This window comes from Lactuca saligna, chromosome 3 (assembly GCF_052625555.1).
Source record: "Lactuca saligna cultivar CGN05327 chromosome 3, ASM5262555v1, whole genome shotgun sequence".
Lineage (NCBI taxonomy): Eukaryota > Viridiplantae > Streptophyta > Magnoliopsida > Asterales > Asteraceae > Lactuca > Lactuca saligna.
In genome coordinates this window covers 190,124,858-190,139,983 of record NC_136419.1, presented here as the reverse complement: position 1 = coordinate 190,139,983, position 15,126 = coordinate 190,124,858, and the positions used below count along the sequence as shown (strand labels likewise).

At 32.6% G+C, this 15,126-nt stretch overlaps 1 protein-coding gene and 1 long non-coding RNA gene across 2 annotated transcripts; one reads left to right on the top strand and one right to left on the bottom strand.

Moving 5' to 3' along the window:
• The first annotated feature begins 8,389 nt into the window (after nucleotides 1–8,389).
• On the top strand, nucleotides 8,390–10,181 carry LOC145037654 (uncharacterized). Its single transcript, XR_013678929.1, has 2 exons — nucleotides 8,390–9,218; nucleotides 9,766–10,181. It is a non-coding gene; the product is annotated as an uncharacterized LOC145037654 (long non-coding RNA).
• A 2,999-nt stretch (nucleotides 10,182–13,180) lies between these two features.
• Nucleotides 13,181–14,901, bottom strand: LOC145037652 (1-aminocyclopropane-1-carboxylate oxidase homolog 1-like). The gene is made up of 3 exons (XM_078986348.1): nucleotides 14,314–14,901; nucleotides 13,837–14,158; nucleotides 13,181–13,625 (listed from the first exon to the last, which is right to left on the bottom strand). Exons 1-3 carry the CDS (start codon nucleotides 14,811–14,813, stop codon nucleotides 13,377–13,379), a joined length of 1,071 nt encoding a protein of 356 aa, XP_078842474.1. The 5' UTR covers nucleotides 14,814–14,901; the 3' UTR covers nucleotides 13,181–13,376.
• Nucleotides 14,902–15,126: the final 225 nt, after the last annotated feature.

The following is a 15,126-nucleotide window of genomic DNA, read 5'->3' as shown; positions in this document are numbered from 1 at the left end:
AGAAATTTATAATTTCATCTCATGAATTTTATAAATTATATTAGCTTTAGATCGTAATATTAGAAGAGCTCAGATCTGTTATTGCGTTCTCAACATTGTTGGTGTTCTCATTTGATCCTACTCATATATATATATATATATATATATATATATATATATATACACACACATATCAGGGTCGGCCCATGGGCGTGGGCAAGCTGGGAGACTACCCCGGGCCCCCATTTTTACTTGTTATAGTGGTTATATGGTATTAACCCATTAGTTTTAATTATGTTGGACTTGTTTTTAAAGCTCAATACTCTTATTATAGCATCGATCCAACAAGAAATCTGGAGAAAGCGAGATTGGCATGCGGTTGGCTTAATACCTCCAAGATGTAATTACTTAACAATCATTTTCTAGGGAAAATCCAAACGCCGTTTCTCAGGACTCAACAATCATTTTCTATGGAAAATATGGAGCAAGCGAGATTGGGGTGCGATTTCTTTGCTTTCTAACTTTTTATTTATGATTTCAAGTGCTTAATGTGAATTGATTTCTTCTTCATTTGATTTTTTTTCTATTTATGATTTTAAGAGTTTATCCACAAAAACCACCGATCGAGAATCGCCAATTAGTGAATTGAGTCTCATTGCTTCTCTTTTTTAACGATTCCAAAAAAATGAAATAGATTCTTGCCCTTCTTCTTTTCGATTTCCAATTTCTTTTACTAAAGTAGCACCAGTAATGAATGTCAATTCTTTCCCTTCTTATTTTTTATTTACATTTTCTTTTCTTGAAATTAAGATGAAATCGAGAGTAGAATCAGTTTTGAATCAGAGTATGAGAGTATCTGACCTTCTAATTGTTAATATATATATATATATATATATATATATATATATATATATAAAAGTTCGACTTTCTAATATTCATGAAATTTATGATTATTTTGTGCAATTATTTTTTTTTATGAATATTTGTCTTTTTTTAACTTAATAATATTATTACTTGTAGAATATAATATCTGAGTATTAACCTTCTAAATATGATTGTGAATCTCTACCTTCTAATTGTGAATTGTATCTCACAGTCTTCTCCATTTTTAGAGACGATTTCTTATCTGTCTTTTTTTTTCAACTGCTTGGAGTTGCTTTCTTCACTACAGATGGATTGAAAACTATCAATTTCTTAATGATAATATTTTTAATTTTGATTTCTTTGTCATTCTGAACTTCAGAAATTTATGTTGTGTTTGGCATTTTCAACTACTTAGAGTTTTAGTACAAGAAAAATGCGATTTTGCTAGGAAAGGGTGCTATGGAATGTATTTTCGTTGTTAATCTACAATGGATCATGTTATGGAATGTCGTTCCATGGGTTTTAAAATGACACTATCAGAAACTACCGCATGACCCATGACCCATATGTCATGCATAGCTTTTACCATACCACATGAAACATGACCCATATGTCATCCATGGGTATTATCACGACACTATAACTAATTATCACCTTGACCCATGACCTATATGGCATTCATGGGTATTACCATGACACTATAGGCAACTACCACAATGACCCATGACCTTTAGGTCATCCATGGGTATCACCATGATACTATAAGCAACTACCACGTAACCCATGACCCATATGTCATCAATGGGTGTTACCGTGACACTACAAGCAACCTATTACCCGTACGTCATTGATGGGTGTTACCGTCACACCCATGACCTATATGTCCTCCATGGGTGTTACCATGACACTATAAGAAACTAACACATGATCCATGATCCATATGTCATCCATGGGTGTTACGATGACACTATAAGCAACTACCATATGACCCATGACCCATATATTATCCATGGGTGTTACACAACCACATGACCCATGACCTATATGTCATCCATTGGTATTACCATGACATTATAACCAACTACCACATTGACCCATGACCCATATGTCATTCATGGGTATTACCATGACATTATAAGCAACTACCACATTGACTATGACCCATATGTCATCCATGGGTATTACCATGACACTATAAGCAACTACCACATGGCCCATGACCCATATGTCTTTTGTGGGTGTTACCATGATACCCATGAGCCATATGTCATATATGGATGTTACCATGACACTATAAGAAACCCATGGCCCATATGTTATCCATGGGTGTTACCATGACACTATAAGCAACTGACAAATGATCTATGACCCATATTTCATTGATGGGTGTTACAATGACACTATAAGAAACTACCACATGAAAAATGACCCATATATCATCCATGGGTGTTACCATACCACATAACCCATGACCCATATGTCATCCATGGATATTACCATGACACTATAAAAAACTAACACATGACTCATGACCCATATGTCATCCATGGGTATTACCATGACACTATAAGAAGCTAACACATGACCAATGACCGATATGTCATCCGTGGGTATTACCATGAAACTATTAACAACTAACACATAACCCTGACCCATATGTCATCCATGGGTATTACCATGACACTATAAGCAACTAACACATGACCTATGATCCATATGCCTTTTATATGTAAATTTTGTTTCAAACAAAGCAACATAAAGATGTATATTTTATTATTGTTTAATTCTTGTTAATAATTTTAAATTAAAATTATGGTATGAAAACCTCGTTACCCTTTGTTCTTTCTTGATGTTATATACCCTTTCTATCTCGCTGGAACTACTTTAAAAAATTTTAATTACTAGATATTTAGCGCTAATTTGTACCGTTTGAATTTTTCATTAGTGGAGCTTCAAAAAATTTCCCAATTCCTTTCCCTCTAACCTACAAACGTTAAGGATGCATATTAGGGTAAGTTAACTTATTAGAAATAGGGTTTACATTTTCTGTAATCATCTCTGTCTACTAATTAATCGAAATCTAAATTTCTTCATTATGTTTGTGTACCGACTTTGACGATATAGGTTGTCACTCATCTAAGTTTTATTTTTATTTAATTTAATATTGTCATGATCATCGTTTCTTGTTCTCTGATCATCTTCATATTTATTATCATCTTAAATTACAACCACATTGGTTTTGCTTTCATAATCTATGATTCCCACACTTTAATTACATGTTAATGAAGTAGGTAATATTAGTCAAAAGCTATATTCAATAGTATGAATGTGTAGTAATGCCTTCAGATATAATTTATTTTTATTGTATGATTGTTCTCTACTCATCAATTGTTTATCATCTTTAATAAATCGGTATTGACTATAGTTTTTTTCTATATTTTTAAGCAAGAAAGATGTCAAACTTGAAACAAAAAGGAGCATCAGGTGTGAAGTCAACTAAATTCATTGCATCTCAGGTTTTGAACCAAAACAGGACTTCAATTGCAAAATTCATAAGCAGGCAATTACTAGATGAATAAGTCGAATTCTCAAAATCATCAACCACATCCAATGCACATATAACACCTAGAACCAAAACCCCTAAAACTAAATCATTAACACCAACGATCACTATAAGTTTCTCAACATCACTTACAACATCCACACCATCCTCAACAAATACATCTAGCACTTCGGCAACGGACCATCGATACCATCTTCAACACCTACATCTACTATTGGGTTTTGAGCATTCTAACACTCCAAAGTGTACATGCAACCCTAAATACATTGGATCTATGTTTTCTCTATTATACATGCAATAAGAATATCCAAGGTATTATCCTAATCTAGCATACAAAACAATGAGTGTAACAAGATAGACTCCATACCTCTTTGATGTAGAAAGTCTTCATGAAGCTTGAGTGACTAGCCCCAATAGTGTGGAAGCCTCAAATGGAATCACAATCATCAAAACACTTAGAATAACTTGAGAGCGTTCTACACTTCATGAAATCGGCTAGCCCTCTCTAGAATAATACTAGTGGCCGATTTTGTCAAGAATAGTATCTTTATATAGTGTTACAATTAGGGTAAATCCTTAATTGTCATGGCTTTCCATTTCCTTGGATCCATGGGTTCAAATACACCATGGAGCATCCATGGACCATCCTATGGGTTTTAGCCCAACTTGATTATCCATGGAGCATTAGCCCACTATATAAGTATGGATGATTTACACAATCAACCCATATATTTAATTAGTCTTCTTTTGATCACTTAATTAATCCTAGATTAATTCTTGATCAATACTAATTAAATAATCTTATTATTCTTATTATTAATATACTAGAACTTATAATATATTAATAACCATAAGTGTCTTATTTCTCTCATTATAGTCTATCCAAGTGCATGATGGTATGCAACCCAAATGGACCATGCCGGGTCGGGTCAAGTCTTACCAATTATAGTTATGGACTTAGACATTAATCCAACATCTACAACCAAAACTTCAGCACATACATCATCGAAGCCATCCTCAACATCGACATCGACTACCACATCATCAACACCTATATCTACAACCACAACTTCAACACCTTTATCGACACTACCATCCTCAACAACTACATTAATTACCACATCCTCCTTACTTACAGGAACTACCACATCCTCAACATATACATTTATCCCAACACCTACCCCATAATCTACCCCATCACCAAGATAACCAACCGTGAATGGATCTATTTGTGGAAAATGTAGAAGGTGAAACAATTCCTCTGATGATTGTGGACCAGAAGGACGTTTTAACTGTTAATGTTTGGCAAAAAACGTGAGTTACCAATCATATCCTACATAATTTTCTATGTATAAACTTTTGGTGTACACGTACATATTAATTCAAAACTAAAACAATCACATGATTATTTGCAGGCTCATGTCACCAGGCCCTTGTGCACACATTATTACTCGGTCCTCTTTTCAAAGTGTAGGTCCACAAGGGTTCACTTAGGGAAAAGAAATGCATAAATTATATTGGGAGGAGTTCCAGGTAGCTAACTATATGTGATAAATTGTTGTTTGTTAAGCATTTACATTTATAGATATGTTTATATTATTAATGTGTAGAAAAATGTTGTTGGGGGTGAAGCAATAGACTTGTCGGTGAGGCAAGCTTAGGCAAGTAAAGGGACAGAAAGTTATGGGCCAATATCTCTACAACATGCAGAGCCGACAAAGAAACCCACATGCCTTTAAACTAGCTCATATTTCACAAGAAGTCTGGCTGGCAAGAAACATGGAATATCGATGAATACAATCTGAAATCTTAGTAGAATAAGAAAAACTGGCGTAATGATATGGATGATGGAATAACACAGCCTAGCCATAACGTTGGATCCGCAAATCATTTCAAGATAGCTTCTGATTTGGTAATTTTTTTAATGGTACATCAATGTTTATGTTTATGTGTATATTTTACATTTTATGGTATTTATGTGGAAAAAGAAATTAGAACGTGATCCACCCCATAGTGAATTGTTCATGTATACACACACGAAGAATCACGATAGAGTCACATTTACAAATGAAAAAGATAGACAAATTCATGTAATATTCATTTCAGTGCAATTAAACTTTTATATTGTAGCTAGTACTTAATATCATTCACAACTTTGATATCTTTTAACTTAAAATATTTTTATTTTGTATGCGGTGTATATAGGAAAACGAGAAGAGTTGGAAGTTGAAGGTGTTGAATTTGAGGAGGATAAACTAGTTTATGTTGTTGTTGGTGGTCATGACAAAAAAAGAAGACTTTATGGATTAGGCTCTTTTGCAAATGCGGTTCCTAATATTAATGGTAAAATGGATGTATATCTTACATTCCGGAAAAAATGACAAAATGGAAGAAATGAGGGAGCTTGTTACCAAACAAAAAGAGCAAAACGAAGAGCTTGAAGAAATAATGAAGGCCCAAGAAGAATAACGTAACACAAGAGTCGAGCAACTTGAAAAACAACTTAAAACGACAATGAATCTTATTAATGTTATTACATAACAATAACACTAGTAGGTCATAAAGTATTGATATGTTTATTGCAAACTATTTATTTTAGAGTCGCTACTTTCCATTTTCCATATAATAAGTAATTATTATATTATTTTATGATATAATGTTATTTGATTTTTTTTTGTTATTTTTGTTTTTCATATATTACTACAATATAATTTGGATTTAATTTATAACACTACTAGAAAAAGGTGGAGTTTCCTACAAAAATTTCCTAGGACCAAAAATTTATCGCTACTTCCTACACATTACCGAGGAATTTCCGAGGAAAATGTCTTTTTGGCATTTCCTTAGAAGTTCCTCGGTAACATGTAGGAAATACCGAGCAATTCTTCGTCCTTGGAAGTCTCTCGGAAGTTCCTACGCGTTTCCTAGGAAATAAATATATATTTAAAGTTCCTAGGTAGTTCCTCGGTAGTTTTTTTTATTACCAAGTTATTATTATAAACAAATCATAACATTTTTTTCAAGTATGCCAAAGAGATTCAAATTTACATTAAAAGTGATTCGCTTAAGTAGTTCCTAGGAAGTTTCTCGGAACTTCCGAGGGATTTCCTAGGAAATTTTCGAATGATGGTCTCCCACCGAACATGTCAAACATTTAGCAATTGTCCTAGGAAGTCTCTCGGAAGTTTCTACACTTTTCCTAGGAAATAAATATATATTTAATGTTCCTAGGAATTCACTCAGAAGTTCCTATGCTTTTCCTATGAAATAATATATTTTTAACATTCCTAGGTAGTTTCTCGGTAGATTTTTTTACTAACATTTAAATATTAAACAAATCATATCATTTGTTTAGCATGCCAAAGAGCTTCACCGTTATGTTGGAAGTGTTTTGCTTAAGTGGTTCCTAGGAAGTTTCTCGAAAGTTTCCTACGCTTTTCCTAGGAAACACAAAAAAATTAATTCTTATCATCATGTTATTATTAGTTCTTATCATGAACATTCATATCATTATTACTATTACTATTATTATTATTGTTATTATTAACAAGATTATAGTTAATACAATATAGAGTATTACTATTATAGTTTAATGATATGGTACCGTTTAGTTTTTTTTGAGTAATGGGTTATTACAGTGTACACACATGTATGTATGTATATACCAGATACAACTTGGTGAAATAAAAGTAATTCATGCATAATGAAGTCGAAGAAAATATAGAACCAAAAATTGTCATTTGAACATTAAAAAAATGGAAAACATATGATGTTCCTAGAAAATCTCTTGGAAATATGTAGGGAATACCGAGGGATTTCCTTCACAATGCAAAATTTGTCACTAATCCATTAGAAATAGGTAGGTAATTCCAAGGGATTTCCTATAACCAAAACCCGTTTTTTTATTTTTTCAAGGTTCAAACGTTTTTATTTTCGTTTCATATTTTTTACAAATTTGTTATACATTAAATATTCTTATCTTACCAGGTTATACATATTATACACATACACATACATATAGATTTATAATGACAAATGAATGTTTTAAGTAATGGGTTGTGATGGTGTACACGAATGTATATATATATATATATATATATATATATATGTATATATCGTGTATAACTTGTTGAAATAAAAGTAATTCGTGTATAATGAAGATGAACAAAATATAAAACGAAAAAAACGATGTTTGATCATAAAAAAATGAAAAAAGGATTATGTCCCTAGGAAATCACTTAGAAATGCGTAGGAAATACCGAGGGATTTCCTATGCAATACAAAATTTGTCACTAATCCCTTAGAAATACGTAGGTATTTCCTAGGGATTTCATAGGACCAAAACTCGTTTTTTGGTTTTTCAGGTTTTAAACGTTGTTTTTGCGTTCCATATTTTGTATAGCTTTGTTTTTACATTAAATACTTTTATCTTACAAATTTATACATATTATACACATACACAACCACATATATGTACACATACATATACATTTACAATGGTACACAAATGTTTTAAGTAATGGGTTCTTATGGCGTAGATGTATGTATGTATGTATATATTGTGTATAACATGATCAAATAAAAGTAATTGATGTATAAACTCGAAGAAAATATAGAATGAAAAAAACATCATTTGAACATCAAAAAATAAAAAAACGAATTATGTTCCTAGGAAATGTATAGGAAATACCGAGGGATTTCCTACGCAATATAAAATTTATCACTAATCCCTTGGAACTACGTAGGTATTTCCAAGGATCAAAACTCATTTTTTGTTTTTTTGGAGTTAAAACGTTGTTTTTTTTTTTTTATATTATGTATTTTGTACAACCGTGGCCTTTGAAACCTGGAAGATGAAAAAAAGAATTATGTTCCTAGGAAATCCCTCGGAAATTCCTACGCATTTTCAAGAAAATTGAATATTATTTATTTATTATTTTTCCACTCATAGACCAATTAAAACCTTAGCTTAGCCCAATTGTTTGTGTTAGCCCATTAAATATCGTTTGCCCTAATTTTTCTTTTTCTTTCCTTGCATTTTCACTGCAGCAAACATCGATCCAAACAACCGCCTCCTCTTTTCTTCTTCTTCTTCTTTTCTTCTAACTTGAAGGTGGTTTACGTGGTTATTTCTGATGATTATAAGGGTACTCGAAGGTGGCAATGAGATTATCGGTGGTGGAGGTGGGTCGATGATTGGAGATGGAAGCGGTGGTGGTTGTTGGTGGTATAAAGATGGTTGTTTCCGGCTGTAACATCTAGTGTTCAGTGTTGCGTTTTTATGGTGGTTCGAGAATGGCAGAAAACAACCAAGGACAGAGGCTGAAATGGATGGTGGCGAAGGTGGTTCTCGGTGAAGGTTTACATGGGTGTTTAGAAAGATGATGAACAGGTGGTTGCGGTCTTAAGGGGGTGGTGTTTGGTGGTTCTCGGTGGTGGTTTCGGATTATGGTATGGCGATATTAGGGTGGCGAGATGTGGTTTTTTGGTGGTTCTAGGTGTTTTTAAAGCTGAAGGTAGTGATGGTTCTTTGTTGTGATTTTCGGTGATGACAAGGGTTTCTGCAAGAAGGTAAGTGGCTCCGGTTTGTGGTGGTTTATGTTAATTCTTTAGTGGTGATTAAGATGGTAGGAGGTGGGTAAGAAAATGGATTTTTTCTAATCCTTTTTCGTCTTTTTGATTTCTCGGTCCTTACTTAGTCTTTACTATTTATGTATAATTGATAAATCAAATGAGTGATTGTTGAAGCATATGTTCAGAACCAGAAAAATCCAAGTTCAAAGTTCCAACATTCTATGTTTTGAGACTTAAGGTAAAATTTTGATTAGCTTTTTAATATTTTTGAATTCAAATCATTGAAGTTTGTTCTAATAGATAATTAGAGTTGATCTAGTTACTTATAGTATAAATTATCTGAGGATTCTATAAAGAAATCCTATAAGTTCCACAACTAGGCCATTAAAAGTCATCTTGCCTTCTTGTTTGCACTTGTACTACTTGAAAGCATTGTTTTATAGTTGAATGGTGAGAAGAACATCTATGCAACTTGCCTTATGTATGTGTATTTTGTCTTTTTCTTTTCTTGCAAAAGTTTGCTTATTTGCTCACATAAGGTATTGTTGATTAACACATATATTAGGTTCACCTTTAATGTCATATGTTTGATGGACCATGTTCATTATATAGCTTCATCTTTAAGATGCAACTTTTGAAATAGGTTTTAAATAGGATCTCATTATGATGTAATGATAATGATGTTTAATTCCAAATATCAAAAAATGATTTGAAACTTTTTGATAACTTTTGGTCTTTTTTATGAACAAAAAACTTTTTGATAATTTTGGATCTATTATGGACAGGAAAGAAGAGAGAATACAAGCAAAAATGGGAGATGATTTTAATAGAATATGATTATTTATCATGAATTCGGTTGTATGTAGCAATTGTAATGTACAAATATAGTTCATCAAGAAATACTGAAAAACATGCCAAAATGGTCGAAAGATAAGCACAAATGGAAGGACAAATCCTCTAAATCATGAGATGCAATAGGAATAACCCTCACGACAATCCAACTAATTCACCGATTGCTCCTTAGATTATTTTCGTAAATATTTGTACATTTTTATTATGTTTTGTAGTTCATAGTTCAGAAGATTGTTAAAACTTGTGTTGTAATGTATAATTTTTAGATTTAGATTTATTGTTTTTGTGTTGGTAATTTGTATTAAAATATTTCTGCATTTTGGGCATTAAAATTTCAATTTTTTTTTTATTTTTATTTTTGTAGCTGCATATTTCCTAGGAAATTCCTAGGAACATTCTGACACCAAAAGTGTCAACAATTTATGGTTCTAGGAAATTTATTGGAAACAAAAGTGTCACAAAAACTGTCAAAAGTGAATGGTCCTAGAAAATTTCTCGGAAATATATCCTAGGAAATTCCTCGAAAAAATATTTCCTAAGAAATTCCTCGGAAATATATTTCCTAGGAAATTCCTCGGAAAAACGTTTCCTAAGAAATTCCTCGGAAATATATTCCCTTGGAAACTTCTCGGGAAAAAATAGCCTCAAAAATGCCTCGAGACTTCCAACCAAAAATATCTCCTTGGAAATTCCTTGAAAATTTCCTCGGAAATACCTCACAAAAACTTTCCTAGGAGGGTTTTAGCCATGGTTGTCAAAATCGCGATCCTGATCGTAGGATCGTACGATCCTACGATCCTAGGTATGAAAAACGATCCGGATCGTAAAATGATCGTATTTGGGGTATGATTGCAAGTAGGATCGTAAGATCGTAGGTAGGATCGAGATCCGATCCGATCCTACCATCCTTTGATTTTTTTATTTTTTTGTTTTGCAAATGAATTTTTTTTACCACTTTATGTCTTTTACCCTTTACTAATCTACCATTTATCATTTTTTATTGTGACTTATAACTAGTATTTTGAAGTATTTATAACTTTTGAGCGAAAAATTAAATATTTGAAATATCTTTCATGATTAAATATTATAAATTAAAACTATATTCTATTTTGTGGGATCTTAGGATCTCGATCCCGATCTTACGATTCCGATCTTGCAAACCCAAAAACGATCCTAGGTAGGATCTCGATCTTGACAACTTTGGTTTTAGCTACGCACAACTTTTCCTCGGTATTTCCTCAGAAACACCGGTTTCCTAGGAATTTCCGAGGAAATTGTGCCTCGGAAAAGACGTGTTTTTTTAGTAGTGTAAATCGGTTATCAATCTGTCCTTATGGAATCTTTGCTATGGAATCTGTTATATAATATACACCAGAAAAATTGTTAGGGATTCATAACCACAAAATTTGCTTGGGAGTCGTCACCACAGAAGTTGCTAGGGATTCATCACCACCAAATTTTGTAGGGATGCACAACTACAGAATTTGCTAGAAATTCATCACCACAGAATTTGCTAGCAAATCACCACTACAAAAATTGCTAGAGATTCATCACCACAAAATTTGATAGAGAATCACCACCACAGAATTTGCTAGGGATTCATCACCACGAAATTTGCTAGTGATTCACCACCACAGAATTTAGGGAATCACCACCACGACATTTTCTAGGGATTCATCACCATGAAATTTGCTAGGGATTCATCTCTATAGATTTCATTCCATTGTCACATTTGCAACGAAATGATTGTTTCCCAAGTAAACCTTCGCTATGGGGTTTTTTGGGATGAAAATCAGTCGTCGCAAATTATGTCGTTATTCGTCTTTTGCAACGGATTTTCAGTTTTTCGCAACAGATTTCTTCCATAGCAAAATCATGATTTTCTTGTAGTGTTTATTTACAAATAGCCAACAGTATCTACTCTCTTAGTCTTAGCTTTGCTTTTTTCTTTAATTTGTTTGATATTTGGTTGTTGTTGGCCTCTTATTACTTAGATTTACAAAACATGTTTTCTAGAAAATATATGTTTGGCACTGAAAAATGAAGAAAAAAACAAAAAAATTGAATAATCTAATGAAACTCAAAGAGTATCTATGTATAAGGGTTTTAAAATAAAATTATGCTGATGTATAAAAAAATGATGAAACCGTTGAAAAAAAATGTTTTAAATTTTGTTATATTTCTTTGTTATGTATATTTATTAGCATGTTCTAGTTATTTTATTTTGTTGTGGTTTGTATGAATAGTTGTTAGGTTGTTTGGTTTACGGGGTATATCTCGAAGATTTTTTGTTTCCATACCAACAATTGTAATATTTTTTTATCGAATTAATAAAACTTTCCATAAATTGTCTTGGACCGGCCCAATTTTTTTTTTTACAAAAGGGCCCAATTTTTTTTGTTTGCCCCAACCTTAAATTGTCTTGGACCGGTTTTGTATATATAAATGAAAACTAATAGAATAAAAGTGAAAAGAAGAACATTCAATAACTCATCAAGCCTTTCACAAATAATTTGATATAATTTTTCAATAAAAAAACAAAACATTTGAGTTATATTCATTAAAAAATATTGAGTTTTACTTTCCCTATAAACTTAAATGATGTTTTGTAATAAAAAGGTATACAATTGATATTTTTCATTCCGTAATTTAACTCAATTCAATAGTATTTTATTAAAACAAAATTAAGAGAATATAAAACTGTATTTGTTTTGTTTAAAACTACGTCATTTGAAAGGTTTCATACCTAAACTTACATACATAACAACCACATATTCACTTATATATATATATATATATATATATATATATATATATATATATATATATATATATATATATAGAGAGAGAGAGAGAGAGAGAGAGAGAGAGAGAGAGTCAAGATCAAATAAGAAGGAAATTTTTGATAGGAAAGTAAGAAGTTTTTTTTCTACATATTTTTTTCGCAAATAAACAAAATGAATCATTAGATGATTCATTTGTAAGATGATTCACAATAAAAAAATTTCAAAAAAACATCTCAATGATTTATTTATAAAATGATTTTGTTGTTATTCACTAAAATTGTCATAAAAATGAATTTTTTCTTAATTTACTTAAAAATGAATCATAAAAATGTTTTTTTGGAAATTTTTTCTCGTGAATAATCTTACAAATGAATCATCTAGTGATTCATTTATTTTGTTCGTAAAAAAAATATGTAGAAAAAAAAACTTTTTACCTTTCTATCAAAAAAAATTATTACCGGTATATATATATATATATATATATATATATATATATATATATATATATATATATATATATATATATAATATGCTCAAAAAAGCACGTAAATACTTCTTTAAATAGTGTTCAAATTTAACTTTAAATTTATAGAAAACGTAGTGAAATATATAGCATGTAAAAACTCAGCATATCTGCCAAATTCTTACAATAACTACAACAAACAAGTTTTAATATCTATTACATAAGCCTGACACAAATTTGAGATTGAGAGTTTCATCAAGGAGACGTTATTCCGAAACAATACGTAAATATTGAGCTACTTCTTGAAATGCAAAAGAGCAGGAGTCTTATCGAGTCCTTTTGAATAGAAATAATCCATAAAATCCTTTGCTGTCGTACTTCTATACTTGGCTGGCTCATCTTCCGAAAGCAACTCCTTGATAGGTTCCAACACCCTCATTGTCTTCAGGTTTGCCAAAAAAAATGATGCCACCGATATTCGAGGACCAACCTTGTTTGCCATCACTTTGTGGCGTGCACTCACAAACTTGTCGTTTGTTACTAGCTGTAAACAAATTCCATTTTGATTGCTTTGTATTAGTCCACTATACTTTGAGTTTTAAGGTCGTGCAAATAATATCAAAGAAGCTTGTGTATCTATGTGAGAGAGAGAGAGAGAGAGAGAGAGAGAGAGAGAGAGAGAGAGAGAGAGAGAGAGAGAGAGAGAGAGAGAGAGAGAGAGAGAGAGAGAGAGAGAGAGAGAGAGAGAGAGATGCCTGTAATAGATCTCCAGCGTTGACTACAAGAGCTCCCTGTATAGGAGTAACATGGGTCCATTGGTTCTGATAAAAGACCTTGAGGCCACCAATAAGATCTTGTTGAAGAATCGTAATGAAACCCGCATCGCTGTGTTCAGTGGTGCCCATTGTTAACTCAGGTTGTGGGCAAGGAGGATAGTAATGGCCGGTAACTTGAATCTCTTCCGCACATCCCATATCGAAAAAGTGATTGGAGGCGAGCCCCAAAGACTCAGACATCAACTCCAATATAGAGCATCCGAGTTTCATTACTTGCCTCGAGTACTCCAACAAAATATCTCTGCGAGGATATCCATCCCAATTAAACAAAATATCCGATAGTTATACTACTCTATCATAGTACGTAGTTACTCAGATATATTTATTCATATTGCATGTGATCAATGACGTGTTACTTGTTATTTATAACACAAATAGAATTAGAACTATGAAAACCTGCAAGGTGGTGGCAACTCTTCTGGTTGAGGAGGATTAGGATACATGGTGCACAAGAAAGAGTCTCGCCAGTTAGTCACCGGAGCAGAATACAAGTCAAAGTTGCTGTTATACACCACCCTATTCGCAGATCGATCCCTTGTGTACCACTGCTTCCTCACCTCACTATCCTGATCAAAAAAACGTAAAACTCCTTGTTTCATCTCCTCCAACACGTCAACCGGAATACCATGATTCACCATCTGAAAGAACCCCCAACTCCCCAACGCATCCTTCACTTCTTCCATCGCCTGCTTTCTCCGAATAGGATCTTCATGGATTCCTTTGAGGTCGATGGTTGGAAGAGTAAGCTCTTCGTCAGAGTTTAGGTTTTCAGGTGAAGGTAGACGGAATATCCGAGGGACCTCCGTAACTCCGGCATCTACAAGTCCTTTCACGCCGGTTTTGGTTTCGTCGAACTCTGTGAGCTCAGCTTTCCTGTCGTAACTCAAAACGCCCATCTTGTCTTTTTGTTATTCGGAAGCTACGTACAATCTTGCAAGAGGTGCAGGTGGGTTATATTAATGTTGATGGTAATTACGAGGGACGTTGCATTGTATATATATATGCCGTTGTGGAAGACACTTTATGCATGAACATATATACCTACTTCCTAAAAGTATATATTTCAGAACTGTTTAAATAAATAGTTTGTCCCAAAATTGTTATAAATGTGCAACATTCTTAAAAAACTAAAATTATTTTCCACAAGCTAATTATTTTTCGATTGAAAATTGTCTTTGAATATAAAATTATGCTATAAAGGCGAAAGTA